The sequence below is a fragment of the Bos indicus genome, chromosome 29 (genome assembly GCF_029378745.1).
Source record: "Bos indicus isolate NIAB-ARS_2022 breed Sahiwal x Tharparkar chromosome 29, NIAB-ARS_B.indTharparkar_mat_pri_1.0, whole genome shotgun sequence".
NCBI classification, from domain to species: domain Eukaryota; kingdom Metazoa; phylum Chordata; class Mammalia; order Artiodactyla; family Bovidae; genus Bos; species Bos indicus.
The window spans coordinates 9,874,496-9,899,404 of NC_091788.1; the positions used below are offsets into that span (position 1 = coordinate 9,874,496).

General features: G+C 37.5%; 1 protein-coding gene across 18 annotated transcripts in view; it reads left to right on the forward strand.

Moving 5' to 3' along the window:
* Positions 1–24,909, forward strand: part of PICALM (phosphatidylinositol binding clathrin assembly protein) — a 103,472-nt gene that overhangs the window by 14,134 nt on the left and 64,429 nt on the right. For all 18 annotated transcript variants that reach the window (XM_070782965.1, XM_070782968.1, XM_070782967.1 and 15 more), the window contains exons 2-3: positions 18,591–18,733; positions 21,828–21,903. In XM_070782965.1, coding sequence (XP_070639066.1) covers positions 18,591–18,733; positions 21,828–21,903 — 219 coding nt within the window. The remainder of the gene's footprint in view (positions 1–18,590; positions 18,734–21,827; positions 21,904–24,909) is intronic.

The following is a 24,909-nucleotide window of genomic DNA, read 5'->3' on the forward strand; positions in this document are numbered from 1 at the left end:
ATTAGGCCAACACTGCATCCATTTTTGTGATTGTAGCTGCTTACTCTTTTTTGTTCGGCAACCATCTGTGTACTTGGGACCACCACTAAGAGAAGATCAGGGAGTTTCCTGGCTGTGAGGTTAGGACTCTGCACACTAATTGCTGAGGACCCAGGTTCAATCCCTGGTCAGGGATCAGTCAAAAAAAACCACAAAGTTTGCTTTTATTTGCAGGTACATGTATGTATAGTTGCTCTTGAGCTAACTTTTCAAATACAGCATGAGCTATCTTTATTTTTGGCAATATTTTCACCTTTTGTGACTTTAAGCAACTTATTGGTATCATTTAGAATAATCCTTAGTTGTATACAATCTAAATTACATTAGGAAACTTGTAATATTTATTGTGCTGCCATCCATGGGGACACAAAGAGTTGGATATGACTGGGTGACTGAACAACAACAACAGTATTTATTGTACCTTTTTAAGTGCAGTTTGCCTATCTTCACATAGCAGTTTTGAAAAGGGAGGGGCAAGATTTTGGAAGTGTGTACCATTTTTATCAGGAGAGTAGAAAACAAAACATCTCACTAATTGTAGTTCCTAGCTTTGTTTCAGGTGAGATACTGAGAAGTTGGTCTAGTTTTGATTTATAAGGCCACTGTGAAGATAAATACAAAATTGAATGGATTGCTCTACATGAATTTGTTTTTAAGAACTGAATATCCAAGAGGGTTACAGGATAGCTGCATTTGATCTTTTGAAGATCTGGCTTGTTCTTTACATGAAAGACATTATCTTCTGTTTTCAAATCTGGGAGATACAATTACATTATCCTTATTCCCATTTGTACATTTGTTTTTAGAAGTAAAACCACTCTTTAATAATCACTGAGAAGTTAAGGTTTAACAGGCAGTATTTCCTTTTTTATTTTTCTTTTCTCAACATTAGCTTTTATAACTTTTCTTCACAGAACTGTATAGTTGTATATTAGTTAGCAGGTTTGGAATTAGTGTTAGGTGTTAGTTTAGTATGAGGTTTTAGATTTGGTATAGGATAAACCCTCCTTTATTTTTGTTTTGCATATTCTTGCAAAAGGTTGTTTCGAATTGGTGACCTGGAGTGGACAAAGGCATTGTTTTCAGGTGACTTGGGTAGCACATCCCAGAGACACTGCATGAACATAGCTGAGTGGCAGAAACAAGAAGGATAAGTACTGACGTAAAAGTTAGTTATAGAAAAAGAAATGAATTATAGAGTTGCAACTGGCAGCTAAGTTAGAAAGGTATTTATAAAGCAGCTCAGGCGCCTGAGACACTCCTTGACTGATTGCAGAAAGAAAACCGCTTCTTCCTATCAGGAGGTGGAAACGATTTTAAGAGTAGCTTAAGCTGCTTCTTATCTTTATGCTTGTAGACTTAACCTAAAAATGCTTTTTCTTTTATTTTCCTCATCAGTTAGGTTTTCCTAACTTAGCCAGTGACCAACCAAGAAGGTGTTGTAGCTTTTGAGGCCCTTTATAAACATAGTTTACTTGCTCTCCTATTATTTAGAATTAGTAATGATTACATCTCTGGGGCCGAAACCTTGGCTTTTTAACCTTGCATATAAATGAAGGCTTGTAGTAGTTAAGGCATTTTGAGATGGGAATACCAAAAATCTTGAAACCTGTTTCTTGTGAACTTGGGTTGAATATTATGATTCCTTCGGTATACCCTGTCAACTTCAGTTTATTGCAGTCAGAATGAAAATGAGGATGCCAATGCACAGAATATACATACCAGATAAGAAGTGGTTACTGTCTGTACTAGAAATTAGGTTTGTGAGGGCTAAAGAGAAATGTGTGAATTTTAGAATAATTGGAGTAGGTGATGACAAGACTTGAACCATGTAGAATGAACAGAAAGAGAATTCAGAGAAAATATGTATATGTCTTCATCTATCCTCTAGTGGAAAGATTACTGTTTTAAATAATCAGCTATTGGTTTGTGTTAACTTAAGGTAGGCAGGTATTTAAAGTTTTTCAGTGGAGATAACAGCATCCCTTGTCTTGTCAAAGTGTTAGTTGTTCTGTCGTGTTGGACTCTTTGCCACTCTGTGGACTGTAGCCCACCAGGCTCCTCTGTCCATGGAATTCTCCAGGCAAGAATACTGGAGTGGGTAGCCATTCCTTTCTCCTGGGGATATTCCAGACCCAAGGGTTGAACCTAGGTCTCTTGCATTGCAGGCAGATTCTTTACTGTCTGAGCTACCAGGGGAAGCTCTTTGCCTTGTCAAAGGCACCAGTAATACAGAATTAAAGGACTGAGAATTGAAAGAACTTTTTGGCAAACCCAATATGAAGAAATCCCCACATATAAAGATTTTGCCACTCTTAAGATTGAGTGCAAGTATCTGGTTAACATTTCTCAGTGGGAAGAGGTTGGGCTTTATAAATTTTTTGAAGGTTTTGTAAGACACCTTTTGGAGGTGGTTTCATAGTACTATTGGAGAAGGAAATGGCAACCCACTCCAGTGTTCTTACCTGGAGAATCCCAGGGACGGGGGAGCCTTGGTGGGCTGCTGTCTATGGGGTCGCACACAGTCGGACATGACTGAAGCGACTTAGCAGCAGCAGCAGCAGCAGCAGCATAGTACTATATTGGAAAAGTGATGGAGGAATAGTCTACTAAAGTTGACTAATAAAATATGATACTAAATAAAATAAGTGATATCTAATATTTCATGGTGCTTTAAAGTTGTAAAGTATTCTGAATATGTTGTCTTACAATATATTCTTGTGAAAATTAATGACTGCTATCCCTGTTTTTAAAACAGAGAACTTGAAACTGGGTGAGTAATTAACATGCCTTGAAGTTATAAAGGTGTAGAATAGTGACTCTAGAATTTGGTTCTAGAGCCGCTAGTTATTCTGAGTCACTTCATCCTGTAATAGTATAATCCTAGCACATGGAAATGGATTTGACCAAGCACGGAAGTGTTGGAGAGACAGTCTAGAGCAGAATTTTAGTGATGGGGGAATTAGCATCCTCATGATTACTGTTCAAAGCAGATTGGAAACAAATTGGATATCTTAGGACAGACTGTCAAATAAGTGTGCGTCAGAGAAGGATTCTTAATAGGGAAAAATGAACTTCAAAGAAATAAAAAGAACTAAAAACCCCACACCCCCTTCTCCCCACCTGCCAATCAACCCTTCTGGAAGGTAGCCAGTATAGCAGTGAAAGGGAAAGCTAATGTTCTCCAGTATTTGTCAAATTTAGGCAAGGATTATGCTCTAAAAGTAGCAGTCTTCACAGTAGTAGTGTTTTAGTTGGGTAGAAGGCTATTTGGGGAGTCCTTGTCACTATAGCGGAATGAAGCAGGGCAAAGACTAAGAGTTTTGCCAAGAAAATGCACTGGTCATAACAAACACCCTCTTCCAATAACACAAGAGAAGACTCTATACATGGACATCACCAGATGGTCAATACCGAAATCAGATTGATTATATTCTTTGCAGCCAAAGATGGAGAAGCTCTATACAGTGAACAAAAACAAGACCAGGAGCTGACTGTGGCTCAGACCATGAACTCTTTATTGCCAAATTCAGACTTAAATTGAAGAAAGTAGGGAAAACCACTAGACCATTCAGGTATGACCTAAATCAAATCCCTTATGATTATACAGTGGAAGTGAGAAATAGATTTAAGGGCCTAGATATGATAGATAGAGTGCTTGATGAACTATGTAATGAGGTTCGTGACATTGTAGGGGAGACAGGGATCAAGACCATCCCCATGGAAAAGAAATGCAAAAAAGCAAAATGGCTGTCTGGGGAGGCCTTACAAATAGCTGTGAAAGGAAGAGAAGCGAAAAGCAAAGGAGAAAAGGAAAGATATAAGCATCTGAATGCAGAGTTCCAAAGAATAGCAAGAAGAGATAAGAAAGCCTTCTTCAGCGATCAATGCAAAGAAATAGAGGAAAACAACAGAATGGGAAAGACTAGGGATCTCTTCAAGAAAATCAGAGATACCAAAGGAACATTTCGTGCAAAGATGGGCTCTATAAAGGACAGAAATGGTATGGATCTAACAGAAGCAGAAGATACTAAGAAGAGGTGGCAAGAATACACAGAAGGACTGTACAAAAAAGATCTTCACAACCCAGATAATCACGATGGTGTGATCACTGACCTAGAGCCAGACATCCTGGAATGTGAAGTCAAGTGGGCCTTAGAAAGCATCACTACGAACAAAGCTAGTGGAGGTGATGGAATTCCAGTTGAGCTATTCCAAATCCTGAAAGATGATGCTGTGAAAGTGCTGCACTCAATATGCCAGCAAATTTGGAAAACTCAGCAGTGGCCACAGGACTGGAAAAGGTCAGTTTTCATTCCAATCCCAAAGAAAGGCAATGCCAAAGAATGCTCAAACTACCGCACAATTGCACTCATCTCACACGCTAGTAAAGTAATGCTCAAAATTCTCCAAGCCAGGCTTCAGCAATACATGAACTGTGAACTTCCAGATGTTCAAGCTGGTTTTAGAAAAGGCAGAGGAACCAGAGATCAAATTGCCAATATCCACTGGATCATGGAAAAAGCAAGAGAGTTCCAGAAAAACATCTATTTCTGCTTTATTGACTATGCCAAAGCCTTTGACTGTGTGGATCACAATCAACTGTGGAAAATTCTGAAAGAGATGGGAATACCAGACCACCTGATCTGCCTCTTGAGAAATTTGTATGCAGGTCAGGAAGCAACAGTTAGAACTGGACATGGAACAACACACTGGTTTCAAATAGGAAAAGGAGTTCGTCAAGGCTGTATATTGTCACCCTGCTTATTTAGCTTATATGCAGAGTACATCATGAGAAACGCTGGGCTGGAAGAAACACAAGCTGGAATCAAGATTGCTGGGAGAAATATCAATCACCTCAGATATGCATATGATACCACCCTTATGGCAGAAAGTGAAGAGGAACTCAAAAGCCTCTTGATGAAAGTGAAAGTGGAGAGTGAAAAAGTTGCCTTAAAGCTCAACATTCAGAAAACGAAGATCATGGCATCTGGTCCCATCACTTCATGGGAAATAGATGGGGAAACAGTGTCAGACTTTATTTTTCTGGGCTCCAAAATCACTGCAGTTGGTGACTGCAGCCACGAAATTAAAAGGCGCTTACTCCTTGGAAGAAAAGTTATGACCAACCTAGATAGCATATTCAAAAGCAGAGACATTACTTTGCCAACAAAGGTTCATCTAGTCAAGGCTATGGTTTTTCCTGTGGTCATGTATGGATGTGAGAGTTGGACTGTGAAGAAGGCTGAGTGCAAAAGAATGGATGCTTTTGAACTGTGGTGTTGGAGAAGACTCTTGAGCATCCCTTGGACTGCAAGGAGATCCAACCAGTCCATTCAGAAGGAGGTCAGCCCTGGGATTTCTTTGGAGGGAATGATGCTAAAGCTGAAACTCCAGTACTTTGGCTACCTCATGCGAAGAGTTGACTCATTGGAAAAGACTCTGATGCTGCGACGGATTGGGGGCAAGAGGAAAAGGGGACGACAGAGGATGAGATGGCTGGATGGCATCACTGACTCGATGGACGTGAGTCTGATCAACTCCAGGAGTTGGTGATGGACAGGGAGGCCTGGCGTGCTGCGATTCATGGGATTGCAAAGAGTCGGACATGACTGAGCGACTGATCTGATCTGATCTTATCTGTCACTATAGCAAAAGAGAAATTGGTGCAGGGTTGGTATTGTGAAATGAAGGGAGAAAGGGGATTAAATTTTCCTGCTGCTTGTCTGGACCATTTTAAGGTTTATATCATCTTAACAATCAAGTGAAAGATACATTCTTTCAAATTTGAGGAGTTCCTCAGATACCCATTCAGAAACAGAATGTGAGTATTGAAAACTATTTGTGATATTGCTGCTAAGTTACTTCAGTCGACTCTGTGTGACCCCATAAATGGCAGCCCACCAGCCTCCCCCGTCCCTGGGATTCTCCAGGCAAGAACACTGGAGTGGGTTGCCATTTCCTTCTTCAATATTTGTGATATTATCTGTACCTAAATACAGATACTTGCATGAAAGAACAAACTTTTTATTCTTACTCTTTTATTATTAGTGTTTTTGAAGTTGGTACATAAAAGCAGAACTAAATAAAAACGTACTGTAATTACTATGTACAATATATGTTGTGTTAAATCCATTGTTTCCAAATACTGTAGTAGTAGAGGTCAGTTTATCAAAGTGTCTTATATTGAGAAATACTTAAAGTCTATATTTAGGGGAAATAAATCCATGATTAACTGTTCAATGTGCAGAATAAGTTATGATTATGTCAAATTTTAATAGAACTATCTTCAAAACACTGATTTTTGCTTTAAAATACTTAGGTTAATGACTTTTAAACATAGAGTGATTCAGATACCTTTATTTTGGATTAACTTCCCTATTCTCTTGCATAGTTCTGAGAAAAATGTTTTCAGATCAACAAACATTTAAACTGGTGGGGTTTTTTAATTCTTTAATATTACTGAAGCATAGTTTACATGGGATTTTTAAGTTGAAAAAATAATATCTTCAATTTTAGCAGTTTTATAAAGTAGATTTGAATCTCAGAATATATTATGCTTTGTATGAAATTCATTTGTCATGAACTTTTCAGATTCTTTTTTTTAATATGAGAAATGGGCAAACATGGGTTTATAGTGAATTTTATAAAAACAGCTGTATGGTTATGAAATGTATGAAAATGGAGATCTTTTGGCTGAAATGTTCCTAGTAATCACTAGGAAAAATACTTTGTCCTTAGTTTAGAGTGATTTATTAATAATGTATTATTTCCTCACATTTTTCACTTACAGAGCATTATTTCAAAACTTAAAGGCATGTAGATGGGCTGTTATTTGGTGGTTACTATTTTGGGTTGTATCTGTCATTACTGTTTATATCAGTTAGAAAAAAGATTTTTCAGAAATGGCTTTTACTCTAAGAAGGGTGCCTGCTTCATGAACTGTAGTAGATGACTGGTGCTGCTTTGACTCACTGAAGGGGAACATACTGCTCTGCTTTAATTTTGAAGTGTGTGAATAAATGAGATTCCCACCGTCTCTTACTGAACTATCTGGGTAATGCTAGAGGCTTTTGCAGGATCAACAAGGTTGCTGTTCATCAAGACTTAGGTTTGGCAAGGGTGAAGCAGACAGGTGATGGAATGAATGCCTCCGTACTTATGTGTTACGTGGATGATGGTAAATGATCATGGCAGTCAGTTCCATAGGCCTCCAAGCCACTGGAGTAACACTGTCATTGTTACTGTAATTTTCAGTAGTCTTTATCCAAGGCTCCTGATTATCGTATAAATAACAGCCTCCGCCTAATACTTGGCCCATTCTTTTTAAGGGCTAAGAAATCCTTTGCACTCACCATTTGACATGCTTTTGTTCGTTTATTGATTGTTTCTCTCACTAGTATATAGTGGCAGAAACTTTGTCCACTATTGTGTATTTCTTAAATATTTGGCATATTATGCAATGAGGGTTGTTGCTGTTCAGTTGCCCAGCCATGTCCAACTCTTTGCGACCCCATGCAATGAGTATTATAGAAGAAATGAGATTTCTGTTCATACTGAGGTTTGCAAAGTTGTGGGAAGATGGAATATAAAGATTCTATTGTTCTAATTGCATTGGAGACATGAAACTTGTGTTTTCTGGATGAGGTAGATTCTGGCACAGAGGCTAACTACAATTTATTATTCTCTCTGTCTAGACAGATTTAAATTCTTAAGAGAAGCCATTAAAATTCTTTTGGATTCCTACTTTCTAGAAGTGGGCTTGGCTGTTACTGAGTAACATTAATCTAGCTGTGGGGAGGACTTTTTGCCTCCTCGTCTCTCCTCTCTGGATCTTAGAGTGGGGAAACGGACTTTTGTTTCACCTGTAAATCTACAAGTATTTATCCCATCATATCAATGCATGTACAAAATAGCATGCCACACATGTGAACAATAAAAGCAAAAAAAGATTACTGAATTTATTTTAACAAATCGAAGAATGAATCTTGATCACTTAAAAATGGTGGGACAGTCTTGTAACAGTTGAGATTATATTTCTGTTTTTTAAACATAAGATATTTTTGGACATAGAGGTGAAAATTTCTAGTATTTACAGTTTCCCAGAGAAGAAATCTGAGAATCATTTACATAGAGGTTTTTGTTGGGGATGAGAGGACAAAATAGACTGGAAGCATGTTTGTGTAGGAAGGCTAGGACCAGAATTTAGCCCTCAAAGAAAGAAAAATGCAAATACATTGGGGGTAGATGATGATAGTGTGTTAATTCCTTAGCTGCATGTAGACTTATTAGGTCACTTATAACCAGGGTGACATATAATTTATATTCCAAACTGGGGCACTGTTGAGAGTGAAAGTATATGCTGTCTGAATGGAACACTGGGACAACGGGTGTAAACCAAGACTGTTTCAGGAAAACGAGGACATTTGCTCACCCGCTGGTAATAACATACTTTTCTCCAGACTTAGTCCCAGTTATTTGAACTTCTCCATGTAATTTGTTTTCTCCTTTAGTGAACTCTAACGTGCATTCACAGAGTCTCTTACGCTTTGGTTCCTTTTACCTGGTCTCGGTGGAATGAAAGAATTCTTTGCATATTTTCTGCAGTCCTGGACTGTTCTGACTTACAGCATTGGTAGAGGTAAGTACAGAGCTTGTTCTGTGTTGTTAGCTAACCTTTTATTCTGCTTAGGAAATCAGCTTTTGTGTGTTTCTGATCCAGTGTTTGAGTGTTTTGAGAGCTGTGGTATGTCTCCTTAACTGGATTGATGAACTGTTATCAAGTTGTTAGAATGTAGTGAAAAAAAGAGTTTGTAATTTTGGCATTTACTCTTAAATTGCTTGGTACATATTTAATAACATATTGTTTTCTTTTCTATAGGTGGGATTGTAATTCTGAAATTTCAGATCTTCAGAGAAGGGAAGGAGAACACCTTGTGCTTATACCACGGACATGTAATTTTTTTTTATGTTGGAACACTGTAATGCTTTTGTTTTCCTATTCAACTTAAATAAAAATTTTTATTCTTATATTAAGTGATGTGTTTTTATTCTATTAAGTAACTTCTTATTGTTATCTTACATTGTGTGGAAAATTAGACATTGTAATAGTACCTCTGAGATAGTGCTTACCAAAATGCGATTCTCCTCACCTATGAAATCTTATTTGAAATCTGGGTTGGGACTAAAGTTATCTAGGTTTGGAAACTGCCTGAAATCCTAAACAGTCTAAAAATTAAGGTGTTTGTTTATAGCTAAACTTGGAGCCATGACTGTTCTTGTGTGTGTGTGTGCTCACTCGCCCACTTGTGTTCAGTTCTTTGTGACCCGGTCCGTAGACTGTAGCCCACCAGGCTCCTTTGTCCATGGAATTTTCCAGACAGGGATACTGGAGTGGGTTGCCATTTCCTCCTTCAGGGGATCTTCCTGACCCAGGGATCAAACCCGTACCTCTTGCATCTCCTGCATTGGCAGGTGGATTATTGACCCTCGTGCCACCTGGAAAGCCCCATGTCTGTTCTTAACAGAGGCCTATTGTTTCTCTGTACAGTCTGCCATCTAGTGGTAGGAATGCAGAGTACACCACAACAACATGGTTTTCAGACTTTTCCTGTTACAAATGCTTTACATAGGAGGCTGAAGCATTTTCATAGGGGTGAAACGACTATTTCAGTTGAAAAAGAAGGTAGTGGCTTTGAATTCTGAGAGTGTTCCAAGACCATGTTTTTCTATATAATGCTTTCATGACTTGAACTTTCTTCTGTTCTTGTTGTGAGATTTTTATGTATTCATAACAAGTTGATGTCATAAAGAGACAAATGCCTAAATAATAATAGATAATTTTAAGAGACAGTAGTTTGAGCTGATTTGAAAAATATGCTTTGTGTGTGATTAAAATTTTAAGGCAACTGTTTGATGATGGCATTAACAAAAACAATTTATTTTAAACTTTATGGACAGTTTAGCAAACTTGGCTTGTATAATCGGTGATACAAGAGGTAAATTTCAGCAAAGTATTAATGTAGAGTACCTTAGGGTTGGCTTTGTTTACCTAGCTCCATCTGAATTCTTTCTTCTCTTAGATATACCTTTGTTAGTTCTACTTCTTTCCTTTGCTACAGATGTACAGGAGACCAGTCCTTTCTATTTTTTAAAGTGTTCTAAAGATGCTAGTAAAGTAATGCTCAAAATTCTCCAAGCCAGGCTTCAGCAATACGTGAACCGTGAACTTCCTGATGTTCAAGCTGGTTTTCGAAAAGGCAGAGGAACCAGAGATCAAATTGCCAACATCTGCTGGATCATGGAAAAAGCAAGAGAATTCCAGAAAAACATCTATTTCTGCTTTATTGACTATGCCAAAGCCTTTGACTGTGTGGATCACAATCAACTGTGGAAAATTCTGAAAGAGATGGGAAACCAGACCACCTGACCTGCCTCTTGAGAAACCTGTATGCAGGTCAGGAAGCAACAGTTAGAACTGGACATGGAACAACACACTGGTTCCAAATAGGAAAAGGAGTCCGTCAAGGCTGTATATTGTCACTCTGCTTATTTAGCTTATATGCAGAGTACATCATGAGAAATGCTGGACTGGAAGAAACACAAGCTGGAATCAAGATTGCCAGGAGAAATATCAATCACCTCAGATATGCATATGATACCACCCTTATGGCAGAAAGTGAAGAGGAACTCAAAAGCCTCTTGATGAAAGTGAAAGAGGAGAGTGAAAAAGATGCCTTAAAGCTCAACATTCAGAAAACGAAGATCATGGCATCTGGTCCCATCACTTCATGGGAAATAGATGGGGAAACAGTGTCAGACTTTATTTTTTTGGGCTCCAAAATCACTGCAGATGGTGACTGCAACCATGAAATTAAAAGAGGCTTACTTCTTGGAAGGAAAGTTATAACCAAACTAGATAGCATATTCAAAAGCAGAGACATTACTTTGCCAACAAAGGTCCATCTAGTCAAGGCTATGGTTTTTCCAGTGGTCATGTATGGATGTGAGGGTTGGACTGTGAAGAAAGCTGAGTGCCAAAGAATTGGTGCTTTTAAACTCTGGTGTTGGAGAAGACTCTTGGAGAGTCCCTTGGACTGCAAGGAGGTCCAACCAGTCCATTCTAAAGGAGATCAGTCCTGGGTGTTCTTTGGAAGGAATGATGCTGAAGCTGAAACTCCAGTACTTTGGCCACCTCATGCGAAGAGTTGACTCATTGGAAAAGACCCTGATGCTGGGAGGGATTGGGAGCAGGAGGAGAAGGGGAAAACAGAGGATGAGATGGCTGGATGGCATCACCGACTCAATGGATGTGAGTTTGAGTGAACTCCAGGAGTTGGTGATGGACAGGGAGGCCTGGTGTGCTGCGATTCATGGGGTCGCAAAGAGTCAGACACGACTGAGTTAGTGTCTGAAATGAACTGAAAGATACTCAACACTTCTTGAATCTTGTTACATTTTTTATTCCTCTTTCTAAAAAAGTTGATTTCTTTTGGTGGTCTTCATAAGCACCTGAAATTGCACTCATGAAGGTGTTTTCAGGTTAATATATCTTCTTCAAAAATTTTGTTTAAAATTGAGAGCTAGATGATGCGAGAATTTGTGAGGATTTATAGCAGCTTTTCTGTTGAATAGTTTTTAAGGGGGGCAAAACCTCTTATATGATTTTAAAAAAAACAGTTGAAAGAAAAACTTACTACTCAATAACCAGATTAAATATAACTATACTATCATGCTCTTAATATAGCTGTCAGTTCTGTTCAGTCGCTCAGTCGTGTCCGACTCTTTGCAGTCCCATGAACCACAGCACTCCAGGCCTCCCTGTCCATCACCAACTCCCGGAGGTTACGCAAACCCATGTCCACTGAGTTGGTGATGTACTGATATATAATTATCAAACTATCAAGTCATCTTTACATTTTAGTTTTCGCCAGTATGAATCTTAATTTTCACCAGTGTGAGTCCTTAGTCCATTTATTTTTGCAGAAAACACACTGGCAGAAATAGCACACCTAGTTGTGCCAACAGGCTGATTTCTCCCTGCAGCTGCAACTTGTTTTTTTTTTTGTTTGTTTTTTTCAGTAAGATGGGAGTTTGCCTTACTTTCTTTGTTGGTTCTGGAGTTTCCTCAAGACTCACCTACATTGGTGTGAGACTGAACTTGTATTCAGAGTACTGGTCTACCTCTGCAACAGGGGCTACCAGATTTCCAGCTGTTATACTTGCAGCTCTTGTGCTTATACCACCTCTTCCTCATCCTTGAGGAAATAAAGGAAGAAATCAATGCTGTCTTTTCTGCCAGTGATCATGATATGCTCTAAAGGGTCTGGAATTAGTTACAGTACATGTTTGCTGTGTGATGTGAGAGGTCCTTACTGAAATTTGTGAAAATATGGAAATAATAGTGATATAGTTCCTTTACATACTGGTTTTAACTAGCCGTTATACATGTAACTTAGTTGCTGAGTGATTTTGAAAGTGTTCAGTTCTTTTGGCATCACCCCATATTTGGGCAAATATGCTATACATCAGAAAATAGAGTATATCTGACATCTTAATGTTACTCTGCATTATTCTTTAACATGGTTTTGGTATAATATACTGTGAGCGTTTTCCCCACTCAGCTTTTTTTCTTTTCTGTGTATTTGTTGGCCTCATAGTATTTCACTACCAGACTGCTGTCATTTAATGAGCTAGTATTCCTCCATTATTGAACGTGTCCACTCACATTGTGACTTAGGCACCTTAGCTTCATAGTACCCTTATCAAAACTTTTGGGATATCATTGTCATTTCTTTTTAGTGCTTTGAATGCGTCTTTCTCTCCTCTTTCGAGTTAACTCAATCCTTATTATTTGTACTGAGTATTCTATATTATGTGAGTCTTTCCCTAGTTTTAATTTTAAATCCAGTTAAAATGTTGGTTAGATTTCTTAAGGTATAAATCAGTCTGTAAAGGTTGTATTTTTGAATTAATGTGAAAGTCTAACACATTTCTCACAGAGGATCCCAGAAACTTTAAAGAAAATAGCTACATCTTAATTTGGACCATATTTTGTGACCGTTTACACAAAAAATTGAATGATGTAAGATGGTTCATCATTCTGTTTCCCAGACATCTTTTGGCTGAGGTCTGATTTCAACTTGCATGTTTTCTAAATACTTTCAGACTTTTCCTAAGTGAAAAAAACTGTGCTGATACTTTATAGCAAAAGTTCAGAAGCTTTTCTTTATCCTCTCATTGCTGTTTCTTGGTGAATATTTGTTTGTACTCCTACCCAGGAAAAGTTTCGAAGATCTGATCAGCGAAGCAACATATGATGAACCACTTAATTTGCCTTCCAAATTGAGTGTGTCTCCAGTTTTCTAGATGATTGAAGAGATCAATCTTATGCTACTAAAATAATTTCTGAAGGCAGTTGCAAAAGGAGTGTCTTTCGAAATGACCCCTTTGAAAGAGACAGTAATATGTGGCTAAATGATTGTGATGCATTGTGCTTTTTTAAAAAGACTAGCTTTAGGCAAGCTCTTTTATTAGAAAATCTACTTTGGGTATCAGTGTAGTTTTGATATAGCCTAGTGAGTGCCTGTTTAGATGAGAACTTGAGGCTTTTACATTCTGCTAATGGTGCATGTCACTGACTGGGTTGCCTGACTTGTGGAAATCTACCCTTCGACAAGTCAATACTGATCTGTGGCTATCTGGTAACTGGCTATTTCTTAATTTTTGTACTTTACTGAACATGTCCTGGTGAATACAAAAATATATATTTGCATTTCACTGCTTTTCTTATTATTTTTAAATTAGCTAGAAATTTAGAACCTGCATTAAATTGGCTAGTTGGGTATTTGCTTTGTATATGTTTCCAAGCATCCTTATGTTTTACAAAAAATGTAATTCTGTTACTAAGTCTGGTATTTAGTAGTGAGCTCCTGTGACCTTACCTATGGGTCAGTACGTTACCTGTGTTAATGCAGTAAACATTTATTTTATCTACCCCAGACCTTGTTTGTTGGAGAGGCATATTAAATAATAAAATAGAGCATTTTGTTTTAAAGGTTTAGATTGGTTCCTTCTGCTGTCTCTGTGTGGAAAAATGCTCTTCATTTCCATAGTAGGCCTGTTTTCCTCTGCTCTTAAATACTAGAAATCCTCATGAATTCTCACCTATACTTAAAGTAGAGAACCAATATGCCATATAGTTTTTTTTTTTTTTTTTTTTTGAGTGTGGAGTTTAGGATTTGTTACTGATGTAATATTAAAGAAGGTTTTACATTTTTTATATTCTCAAGGTAAACAGCTAAATGAAAATATGAGTTTCTACTTTGGAAGCCTTTTGATGGTAAAGGAAGTTTACTTTCAAGTTTGTGCTTTTTAAGAAATGAAATCTGAATTGAGAATGAGAAAAGCAGTAGCTATCAAGGTTTCCATGATATGCTTGATATTTGTTTGAAACAATTGGCTTTTGGTTGATTAGAGGTGTGGAAAACATTTTCCTTCCTGAATTGTTGGGGCTCAAGCTTAGAAGCATTTTCAGGTTACTACTATAGTAGAAACATTGTTCAGAGGAAAAATTACCCCTGCAGAAAATGACTGGTTGAGTTAAAGTACTACGGGCAAGTGTGTTCTGCAGGGTTTGTGTGACCGTGCAGTGTATTTTCTCCCAGAAACGTTTGTATATCTTTGGTTTTTGCATTTGGTCTACTCTGAATTTATGCATGAACTCTTATCCTATTTTTCCTGTTATATATGAAGTGTTACATTTTAGCTTCTGCAGTTTCCTTCCATTTTTATGTGGTCATTTCTAAATGCTATGAAATATAGTTTTCATAACATTACAATAAACCATTACTTGCTGGATCCCCTTTAACTTTGAAGTTGAGAATTTTCTCATGTGATGGGCTTAGGTCTGTTTTTAACCTTTTGGGGATTGCAGGTTGTGCAAAGAGTTGTAGATCATTGGTGTAATTTGTGTAAAAAATACATTTTGAATGGTCATGTTAGGGCTGTTCAAGTGCATGCTAAAATAAATGTTATTTATTAAAAAAGTGTGAGTGACCATTGTATGCATTGCACTATTCTTAGGAAATCCAGCAGAGAACATAATAGAGCCCTCCCTACATGGAACTTATACTTTAATTAGGAGAGAAAGACATTAAACACGTTATAATGAGTTAGGTGATAAGTGCTTTGGAGAGAAATAAAGCAGAATAAGAGGATATAGTGAGGGTTTGGAGGTAGAGGATTGCCTTAAGGCTTTGTTACTTTTTATAAATATTCAGAGATGTTCATCTGATAGGTGACATTTGAGCAAAGATCTATAGTAATAAAGGAGTAAGAGAAGTGTGGATATCTGGGAAAAGAATATTCTAGGCAGAAGGAACAAAATACACCTGAGGTTAAGAGTGCTTGGCTCGTGGAAGGCATTGCAAAGAAGACAGTGTAACTGAAGCAAAGTGATGAGGAGAGCTGATCACAAAGGGAATATACCATAGATGCAATATACGTAATCTACTGTATAACATGCTCATTGAAACTGAAATCTACACTTTTCCCTTCATTTAGAATCAGGCTGTCTCTGACTAATCCAGCGATTTACTTACCTCCCTGATTAAGAATATGGAAAATTACCAACAAAAGTATTTGCAGATTCGTTTTAAAATCTCTGATTCTAGACGAGAGTGATGGGGAAGTAAATAATAAAAGAATAGAATTGTGTACCAGCTTTAGTGTCTGTGTGGTGGGTACCTTAGTCTGTGGAGAGGAGAATTTCACAAAGGAAAATACATCATTCATTTTGAGGAATGAGCAAGAATGGAAGGATTTAGGTGTGAAGCAGCAATATGTGTATGTGTGTGTGAGAGAGAGAGTCGCTCAGTTGTGTCCAACTCTATGGACTTTAGCCCTCCAGACTCCTCTGTCCATTGGATTCTCCAGGCAAGAATAATGGAGTGGGTAGCCGTTCCCTTCTCCAGGGGATCTGCAGGACCCAAGGATTAAACCCAGGCCACCTACATTGCAGGCAGATTCTTTACCATCGGAGCCACCAGGGAAGCCCGTCTTGGAAGTTAAGGTTCAACAAGGAGGATGGGAGATCATTGAGGTTAGTCAGTGTCATGGCCAGTTTTTATTTGGGCATGTGGGGTAGGTGAGACCCCAAATGAGATCTCATTAGAAGTGAAGAGGCCAGTCAGTCCAGCATTTTCTTAGTGGGGACAATTTTGGGTGGAGCAGCTTTTTTTCTTTTTTAATGTTTGTTTATTTTTGGCGGTGCTAGGTCTTTGTTGACGTGGGGGCTGCTCTCTGGTTGAGGTGCATGAGCTGCTCACTGCGGTGGCTTCTCTTGCTGCGGAGTGCGAGCTCTGGGCGTGCGGGCCTCAGTGGTTGCAGCTCTGGGCTCTAGAGCACAGGCGCAGTAGGTGTGGCGCGCAGAGCCATGTTGCCCAGCGTGGGGGAGATTTTCCTGGATAGGGACTGAACCCATGTCTCCTGCAGGTGGATTCTTTACCGCTGAGCAGGGCGGGGCAGCTTTTAATTGCGGAGAGTCAGTTGCGCATGGCATGCCAGTCTCCCTCAACTTTGTCCTCACATGCCAGTAAAGCCCTTCAGAGGGTATGATAATTCCTCCCTAACTTGGTTCTAAATACTCCCAGGACTGGTTGACTTCTAGTTAGGGAAACATAGGATCTTCGCTCTGGCTTTGTCAGTGATAGTGGGGTGGAGAGGAGAAGGTGGGATATCTAGAAGTTCAAGAGACTTGGTTCTTGATGGGCTCTAGGGAGTGTTCACAAAAACATGTGGGTGTGCGAACACATACACACATGTAGAAGTGCCCTTGGGCAAATATTGTGACAAAAAATTTTGTGACAGGTTCAGTTTTGCAAAGTAAGATTCTGAGGAGTAAAATGATTATTGACATCATTGTGAGAAGTAACTGTTAAATGAATAACTTACAAAGATAATTTCTGGAAGGATAAAGAAAAATACAGATACATAAGAATAAATCCATGGGAAAACAGGAAGCTAGGAATATAATTTCATATATTAAAATCAAAACTTGATCACTGTGTTTGACGTTTTAAAGGGTTCAAAATGAGCAGAACATAGATAGGGCTTGCTCCCAGTAAATTATATTTTGAGAGAGAGTATCTTTGGAATAAGGCAAGTACAATATATTCAGTGTCTTGGGGCAGGTATAAAGTACTATTTAAGATCAAATTTAAAATAGGAGAAGTAAAATATCAGAAGCTGAACCATTCAAACCAAGTTGGATGAACTATTTAATTTTTGTTGCAAGTAGTATCAATTGTGAAAGCCTTGTGTTCCATGGGCATTCTGTTTGACTGTCCTGTGCTTTGTTCTTCAGGCATTGTTGGCCAGGGTAACTGCTTATCTAAAATGCATTTGCTTATCAAATGTTACTTTGTACAGAAATTGGCCCTATTAAACAAACATTTTTGAAAGATTATAAGCAGATAAACGGTCATAGTTGCATTGTTTCTTTTTAGCAATCACAGCCAAGTTAGATCACTTGAGTTCATATTTAATCATTAGGTACTAAAGGTGAAAAGTGGACAATCTTTTAATGAGTCACAAATAAATAATATTTTCCCCCTTAATGGTACTTACAACTGAGGTAGTTATTATACATTTTGTTTTATGCATACTTTTAAAACAACTCATCTCTTGATCTTCTTCATTACATGTCTAAATTGGATCATTTTGTATTTTCTTCATTGAATTTGCCAATAATATCTGTGAAGCAGATATGAGGTGAAATTCTGAGAGGTATATTAACTTTTTCTTTTAGTTTTGGTGCTAGAACAATTGTAGATTAGACTATTTTATGGTAATGTTTTCCAGTTATTTATATTTTAAAATATAAAGTTAGAACTTACATTGTTTTACTTGTTTTCAGAATAGTAATTGAGTAGAGTTCCTGAATCAGTTCTTTGGAAATTCGTTGCACTGAGAAACTTTCAGCCATTTTCAGTTTTGTCAATATTAGCTAGTTGCTATCAAGTGAAAACTGAGCTAACTCAGAACTGAAGGGAGAAAAGAATGAGAATTGTTTTCTATAAACAAACTGAGAGTCCTGTCCACTCACAGACCACATATCTGCTCTATTAGTACAAGCACAGCATTCTAGGGAGGATTTTAATAAAGGTGTTCGACCTTCAGCTTGTGTCTGTTTCTATATGTATGAGTTAACTGTAAGGATGAATATTATTAGTATTGTAGTTCTAAATTTTTATAAGAAGTAAGAGAACTGAGAGTTACTCGAGGCCTTGAAACAATAAAATGTGCTTCAGGGTGAAGGAAGTGTGATTTACTTTCTGGTATTATTGATTAATTATGTGATATTTATCAATGCCCTGTTTACTTCTCAGATAGAAGTTCTGTCTCAGTTGTTCTCTTGGGAGGATTTTTTAACAACTTTTCCAAACTATCCATTTTTGTTCCACTCTTGTTAAACGTTTACTCTATTAGTATGCAGACCCACCGTTAAAAGTAAAGCAGAGTAAATTAATCTTTTTTTTTTTTTATTGCAGACTTAATTCAGTGCACAAATGAGATGAATGTGAACATCCCGCAGTTAGCAGACAGTTTATTTGAAAGAACTACTAACAGTAGTTGGGTGGTGGTCTTCAAATCTCTCATTACAACTCATCATTTGATGGTGTATGGAAATGAGGTAAGCAGTATTTTTGGTTAACAAGTGTCCTGGGGTGTTGACTGGTTCAGGTTGCTTCTCCCACTGACACCTCAGAAATGCCTATAGCAACTGAATAATATATATAGGTCAAAAGGGCAGAAATAGAATTGTAGACCCTACACTTTTTTTTCTGCCTTTTAAGTCAGAAAGCAGAAAGTGGGTCAGAGCACGGGGGACTTTCAGTAATGGGATCGAGAAGCAAAGATTAGTGCCCGGAGATGGGTTCTGTAAGCAGCTCTGGTTTTGCAGGCCTTTGTGTATAGCTTATATGTTTGTCTCTGTTCACTTGGTTTTTCATTACAGCCCAGTCAGGTTTCTCTCTGATCTCATATAGTTTTTTGTAGAAGCCCTTTGCCTAGTTCAAGGCTGTGATATTAAGGACTAAGATGGCATTTTGCTGAGAGGGTCTGATTGAAGAATACCTTCTTCAGCAGAGTTGTGTCTAAAGTCTTCATTACCCAGAAAGGGTAACGAATAAGATGCATAAACCTTTGCAATTTAACGTCTGGAGAGAATCATGTTGTTTTCCATGATAGCCCAGTAGCTGATTTTTGAGTTCTTGATTTTCTCAGCCTAGTATGCTTACTTGTAAAATTGTGTCAAAAGGAGTATTTAAAACTGTGTTTAAAGAAAGTTTGAATGGAATTAGATAAATCTAGTACCTTGGTATGTGCCTTAGAAAAATGCAGATCACGGATTGCTAGGAGATAGTTCCCAGTGAGATGAGGAAGGACTTTTTTGATTATATTTGTAGTTTTTAAATTTTAAAAGTTATTTTCAGGAGTGCTACCTGAAGTATGATTACTTAAGTAACACATGTGACCCATTTTTAGGACATGTTACTCAGTTGCTTTCTAACTCATTATTAGCAATATACAGAGTCAGTAGAAAAAATTGAATATACTAGCTTCAGTGTAACCTAAAACATTTTCATCTTAACTAGAATAATAGTTTCTATTTTTATTCGGAATGTGTTTACCTAAGATCATGATCATCTGTTCAGAAGAATTTCAGGCTTGTATATATTTTTTTACCTTAAAGAATAAACTATGCAATGCTAAAGAGGCAGACATTCAGTGGTGACTTTCAGAGGTGAATAAGGTAATAATTTGCCCAGTGCTCAGTCGTGTGCAGCTTTGTGACCCCATGGACTTGTAGCCTTGCCAGTCTCCTCTATCCATGGAATTTTCCAGGAAAGAATACTAGAGTAGGTTGCCATTTCCTGCTCCAAAGACGTTTCTGACCCAGGGATTGAACCAACATCCCTTGGGTCTCCTGCGTTGGCAGGCGAGTTCTTGATCGCTGAGCCACCTGGGAAGCCCCAACGGTGATAATACCAGAAACAAAACCTTTTTAAAAGGCAAAAAAATAGAAAGTTGACTGTCATTCCTTACAACTGACTGACAGGAAGAGAAAGGTAGCATTTCAGTAGTGGTTTTCAGATAAACTGTTTGCCTTCAGTAGCTGAGAGAAATTTGGCGCTCTGCTCTTTTTTGGGTGCTAGTTTGTACAGCCCTCAAGTTTTTGCATTGGCAGGCGTTACTGGTCTGTGAGAGTATGCATAGAGTTTCACTATGCTGTGGTGATGGAGATTCTCTAGAACAGTTGTTCTGAAATAGGGCAAGGCAGGCGAGTGATTTTCACCCTCAAGGGACATTGGCATAACTGGAGGGGATGCTACTGGCATGTAGTAGGTAGAGGCTGCTGGCATGCTGAACACTTAGAAGTGCACAGCACAGCCCCTCACAAAAAAGAATCATCAAAACTTACGAAAATCATAGAGTGTTACATTGTCTTAGGATTTTTTTTTTTTTTTGGTCTGAGGATATTTGAATGCATTTTGAAACAAGTTGTTTTAGGATAAGTGATGAAACAGGAGTCTTTGATTGTCAAATTGTTTTTCAAAATCATGGTTGTTAGTTTGTGGTGATCTCTGATGAACACTAATGAGTCAGAGAAGTGATCATGTACATAAAATTGATAGTAATCCTCTGCATACATTTACAAAAGTAGTCCTTTTAAAATTTGTCCTACAAAGTTGAAAAGAGTTTCTTTAGCTGTTTTAGAGGTTGTGTGTAAAAGGAAATTAAGGCAGTGTTCTGTGGTAAGCATTTTGGAGAGGGGCTTGACAGTATTTTGAGAAGATGAATTTTTATACACCTGCTGAGCCAACAGTTCAGCCCTAAGTGTATATCATGAGAAACCCTTGCATGCCTGCAGGTGGAGACCAGTACAAAGACGTCAGTGAAACATCGCTAATAACAGTAAAACTGGAAAGAACTTAAGTGTCCATGTAGAAATGGATATATAACGGATGCAGTAGTTTGTTGAAATACTCACACATTGTTGAAAATGAGTGAACTAGATGTGCATATATTAAATTGATAATTCTTGGGAAGAAGTTATTAAAAAACACATTGGAAAAGAATGAGTACAGTATAGAATTTCTGTAAATTTAAGATAGAAACCAAAATTATGTACTGTTTTTAGATCCTTATATATGTAGTAAAATTTTAAAAAACATTCATGAGAATGATAAAAACCTACTTTAGAAAAGTGATTGCCTTTGCAGAGGGAGGAAGAGAAGGGAATGGTGTCGAAGGCGTGTGTCTTTAGTAGTGTGTAATTTGATTCTGTAAGGGGATCTAAAGTGATCTTTAATATGGACTGTGGGTAAAAGGATGTCTGTTCTGTTATACTCCAGTATGATTACTGATATTCTGTTTTTAAAAAGAAATAATAAAAATTTGGATCACTAGATACCTGTTTTAAAATAAAGGCACCATCTGAATATGATTAGCTGTAGCTATAATATGCTATAGTAAAGCACTTCTAGTTAAAAGTGCCTGTTTCCTTTTAACTTTAATACCATAGCTGTGGGCATTAGACTTTAATACATTCCTGCATGCTAGTGAAAAATATGTTTTATGTTTTTGGGAGGACTGAAGATGATAAATTTAAACTAGATAAGATTAATGTGTTAACCACCACTTTCCCCCCTAATTCTCAAGTTAAAGTTTCTTAGATGGCAGTACTATTTGACATAATCATTTGTTGTCTTTTTTTCCCCCAGCGTTTCATTCAGTATTTGGCTTCAAGAAACACGTTGTTTAACTTAAGCAATTTTTTGGATAAAAGTGGATTGCAAGGTAAAGACACCTTATTCATTACAGAAAAATCAAGAGTGACCCCATTTGAGGATTACTGCAAAGTTGAACTCTGTTCTTTAGAACATATGCTGTGGAGGAGCCTCATGTTTTAGTGACGGTTGTAGAGAAGAAAAAAGTATCTTTGCATAAGAAGATTGATTGACTTCACTTCTTGCCACCCAGAGCTCTTTGAGAAGCAGTATAAAGTAGCAGTTTAAGAGCATGGGTTCTGAAAGTGGACTGCCTGGATTGAATCCCATCTCTAACACCAACTGCATAAATTTGAGCAAGTTACTTTACCTCTCTGCATCTGTAAAATCAGGAGTAATGATAGCACCCACCTGTAGGATTATCATGAGGTGTAACCTAGTTATACGTGTAAGGTGCCCAGAATGATGCCTGGCACATAGGAAACACTACTTACATTCTGTTACAGTTATTCTAAATCATATACAACTAAAGATTGATAAGTATGAAAAATATTAAATTGATTAATGATTTGAGGAGTAGCATTTTGGTTCCATAGGACGTTAAATTTGAGTTTGGTGTTATCAAGTAGTATAAGAAAACAAGTTTTTTAATTCCCAGCAAATAAAATAAATAAAAGGAATGTTGGTCGAATAAAACAGAATTATTTAGTGAAGTTCTAAGGGGAAAATTTTTCTAAGCCACATATGACATATCTAACTTTAAAAATGTAAAGTTAGGATGTAACTTTACATATCTGTAAATGTAGAAAGTAACTTTTAACGTATCTGGTTTCCTTGTTGTTTTTGTTATTATTTTATACTTTATTCTAAGAAATGTTGAGAATATCATACATTTTAGTAGCAAAGGTAAGTATAATATGTTTTTCAGATGAATTACTTATTAATACTTACCAGGTATTTTATTTATTTTACTTTAATTCAGTAACATGAAATTGCTGTAGTCTAGTACTGTAGCCCTCCATGTTCGTACTGTCTTAACGGGATCTGTTACACTTAGCCAGAGCGAGACTGTTAGCATTATAGAATAACTCTAGGAAGAGCCTCATAAAGGACATACTAAGACCATACTAAAGGAGTACTCAGCGGTAAGTTTTAGCTGGGAAATATCTTTAGAAAAGGTAAGATTTGTGCTGTGCTTTGAAAGATGGATGAGAATGTGAGTTGACTTAAACAAAGGTACACAGATGTATGTGGATGGTAAAGAGCATGGGTGTTTATTTATAGAGCAAATGAAAATGAATAGAGTGTAAGATGAGGTGTTGGAGAATATGTAATGGCAGATAACCCTTGGAAAGCTGTTCGGGGCCAAAATCATGCAGAAAGGATTTTGATATATTTGGGATTTTATAATGCAGTGAGAAACCATCAAAGTTTTTGAGTTGAGGGAGGAGGAGAGAAGGAACATGTGTTATTAAAAAAACCACTCTAGCCTGTTGTATTTGAGTGAGTAACATCTTAAAGGACCTTGAGACTGCTCTGGTCATTATTTTGCTCATCTAGTAGAGAGTTAATGAGGGCTTGAATTGTGGCTTCTGTGGAGATGAAAATCAGTAGAATTTAGTGAGTAGCTGTGTGTGTGTTTATGAACTGTTCAATACTTCTTTACTTTTGGCAGTTGAAAGTACTAATTAGAATTGAATACTCAGTCTTTCAGAGATTCTGGAAGATCAGTAATCTGTGCATAGAACCAGCTGTTACAAGGTTGATTTTACTTTAATGAGAGATATCATGCCTTAAATAAGGGGGGAAAAATGAAGCCATGAAATCCCTTTTTCAAGTAAAATCTTCAGTAGAAGCTATCTGTATATATAATAGGTGAAACTGGAGCTGTTTTGTTTTCTGGAACATGGATAAAACTCCCTCATCTTTTTATTTCTGCTTTCAGCCTTATGTAGTTCATTTGAACTGTAAGAGTCTGGAAAACAATATGCAAATCACTACTCTAGAGCAGAATATATGCATATGTTCCAAGTGGGTTTTTTGTGTCTCATTAACTACTGATTTTCTACTTTCTTGAGATGGAAATTAAGCACTTCTAGTGACAGGGTTTTAAGGCTTTCATTCATTTATGTAGAGAACAGTTTTTAGGCCTTTTATTTAAAGCTTATATTCAAAGATATTATAAAGGTTAGACTGAAATGATAAGTTATAATTCAGTGATGTTTTTGTAATTTTGATTGCTGATGTATTTTGTTGGGTGGAGTCTGGTATATTTTATTCAGTATATACTGGCTGTTATACTGGTTGTATATATTATAATTAAACTTAAAGTACGTGAGATAATTGTATACATCTAATGGCTGTATTTGAAGTAAGAATAATATGGGTACACAAAGAGTTCAGGGAAAGTTTTAGAGACCGAGCCTTGAAGGATGAGAGATGTTTCTCCCCTTAGTGAGGATCTAGTAGAGTGTATTAGAGGGAACAGTATTAACTAAAGAGCTGAAAAATGTGAGTATATAACACCTTATACAATACACTAATAGCTATGAGAATATCTGAGGGCAGTGATTTCTTTCTGTTCACTGATTTTTTTCCAGTAGCAAGTTAGTGAAAGTGAAGTCGTGTCCGACTCTTTGCAACCCCATGGACTGTAGCCTATCAGGCTCCTTCGTCCATGGGATTTTCCAGGCAAGAGTGCTGGAGTGGATTGCCATTTACTTCTCCAGGGGATCTTCCCGACCCAGGAATTGAACCCGGGTCTCGCACATTGCAGGCAGACGCTTCACCATCTGAGCCAGCTACTAAGAAATATTTGCTGAATAAATGAATTGGTGATTATGTTAAATCCAGTCACTGTACTTTGTGTGTGTGCGTGCACTTGTTTTGGTGTTATATCTTTTTAAAGTAGCAGAGACCATCAACTAAAATTAAATTTGTTAGATGAAGATGAACTAGAGTAGAATGGATCTGCTTTTACAGTGAAGGTGAAAGTCGCTCAGTGGTGTCCGACTCTTTGCGACCCCGTGAACTGTATAGTCCATGGGATTCTCCAGGCCAGAATACTGGAGTGAGT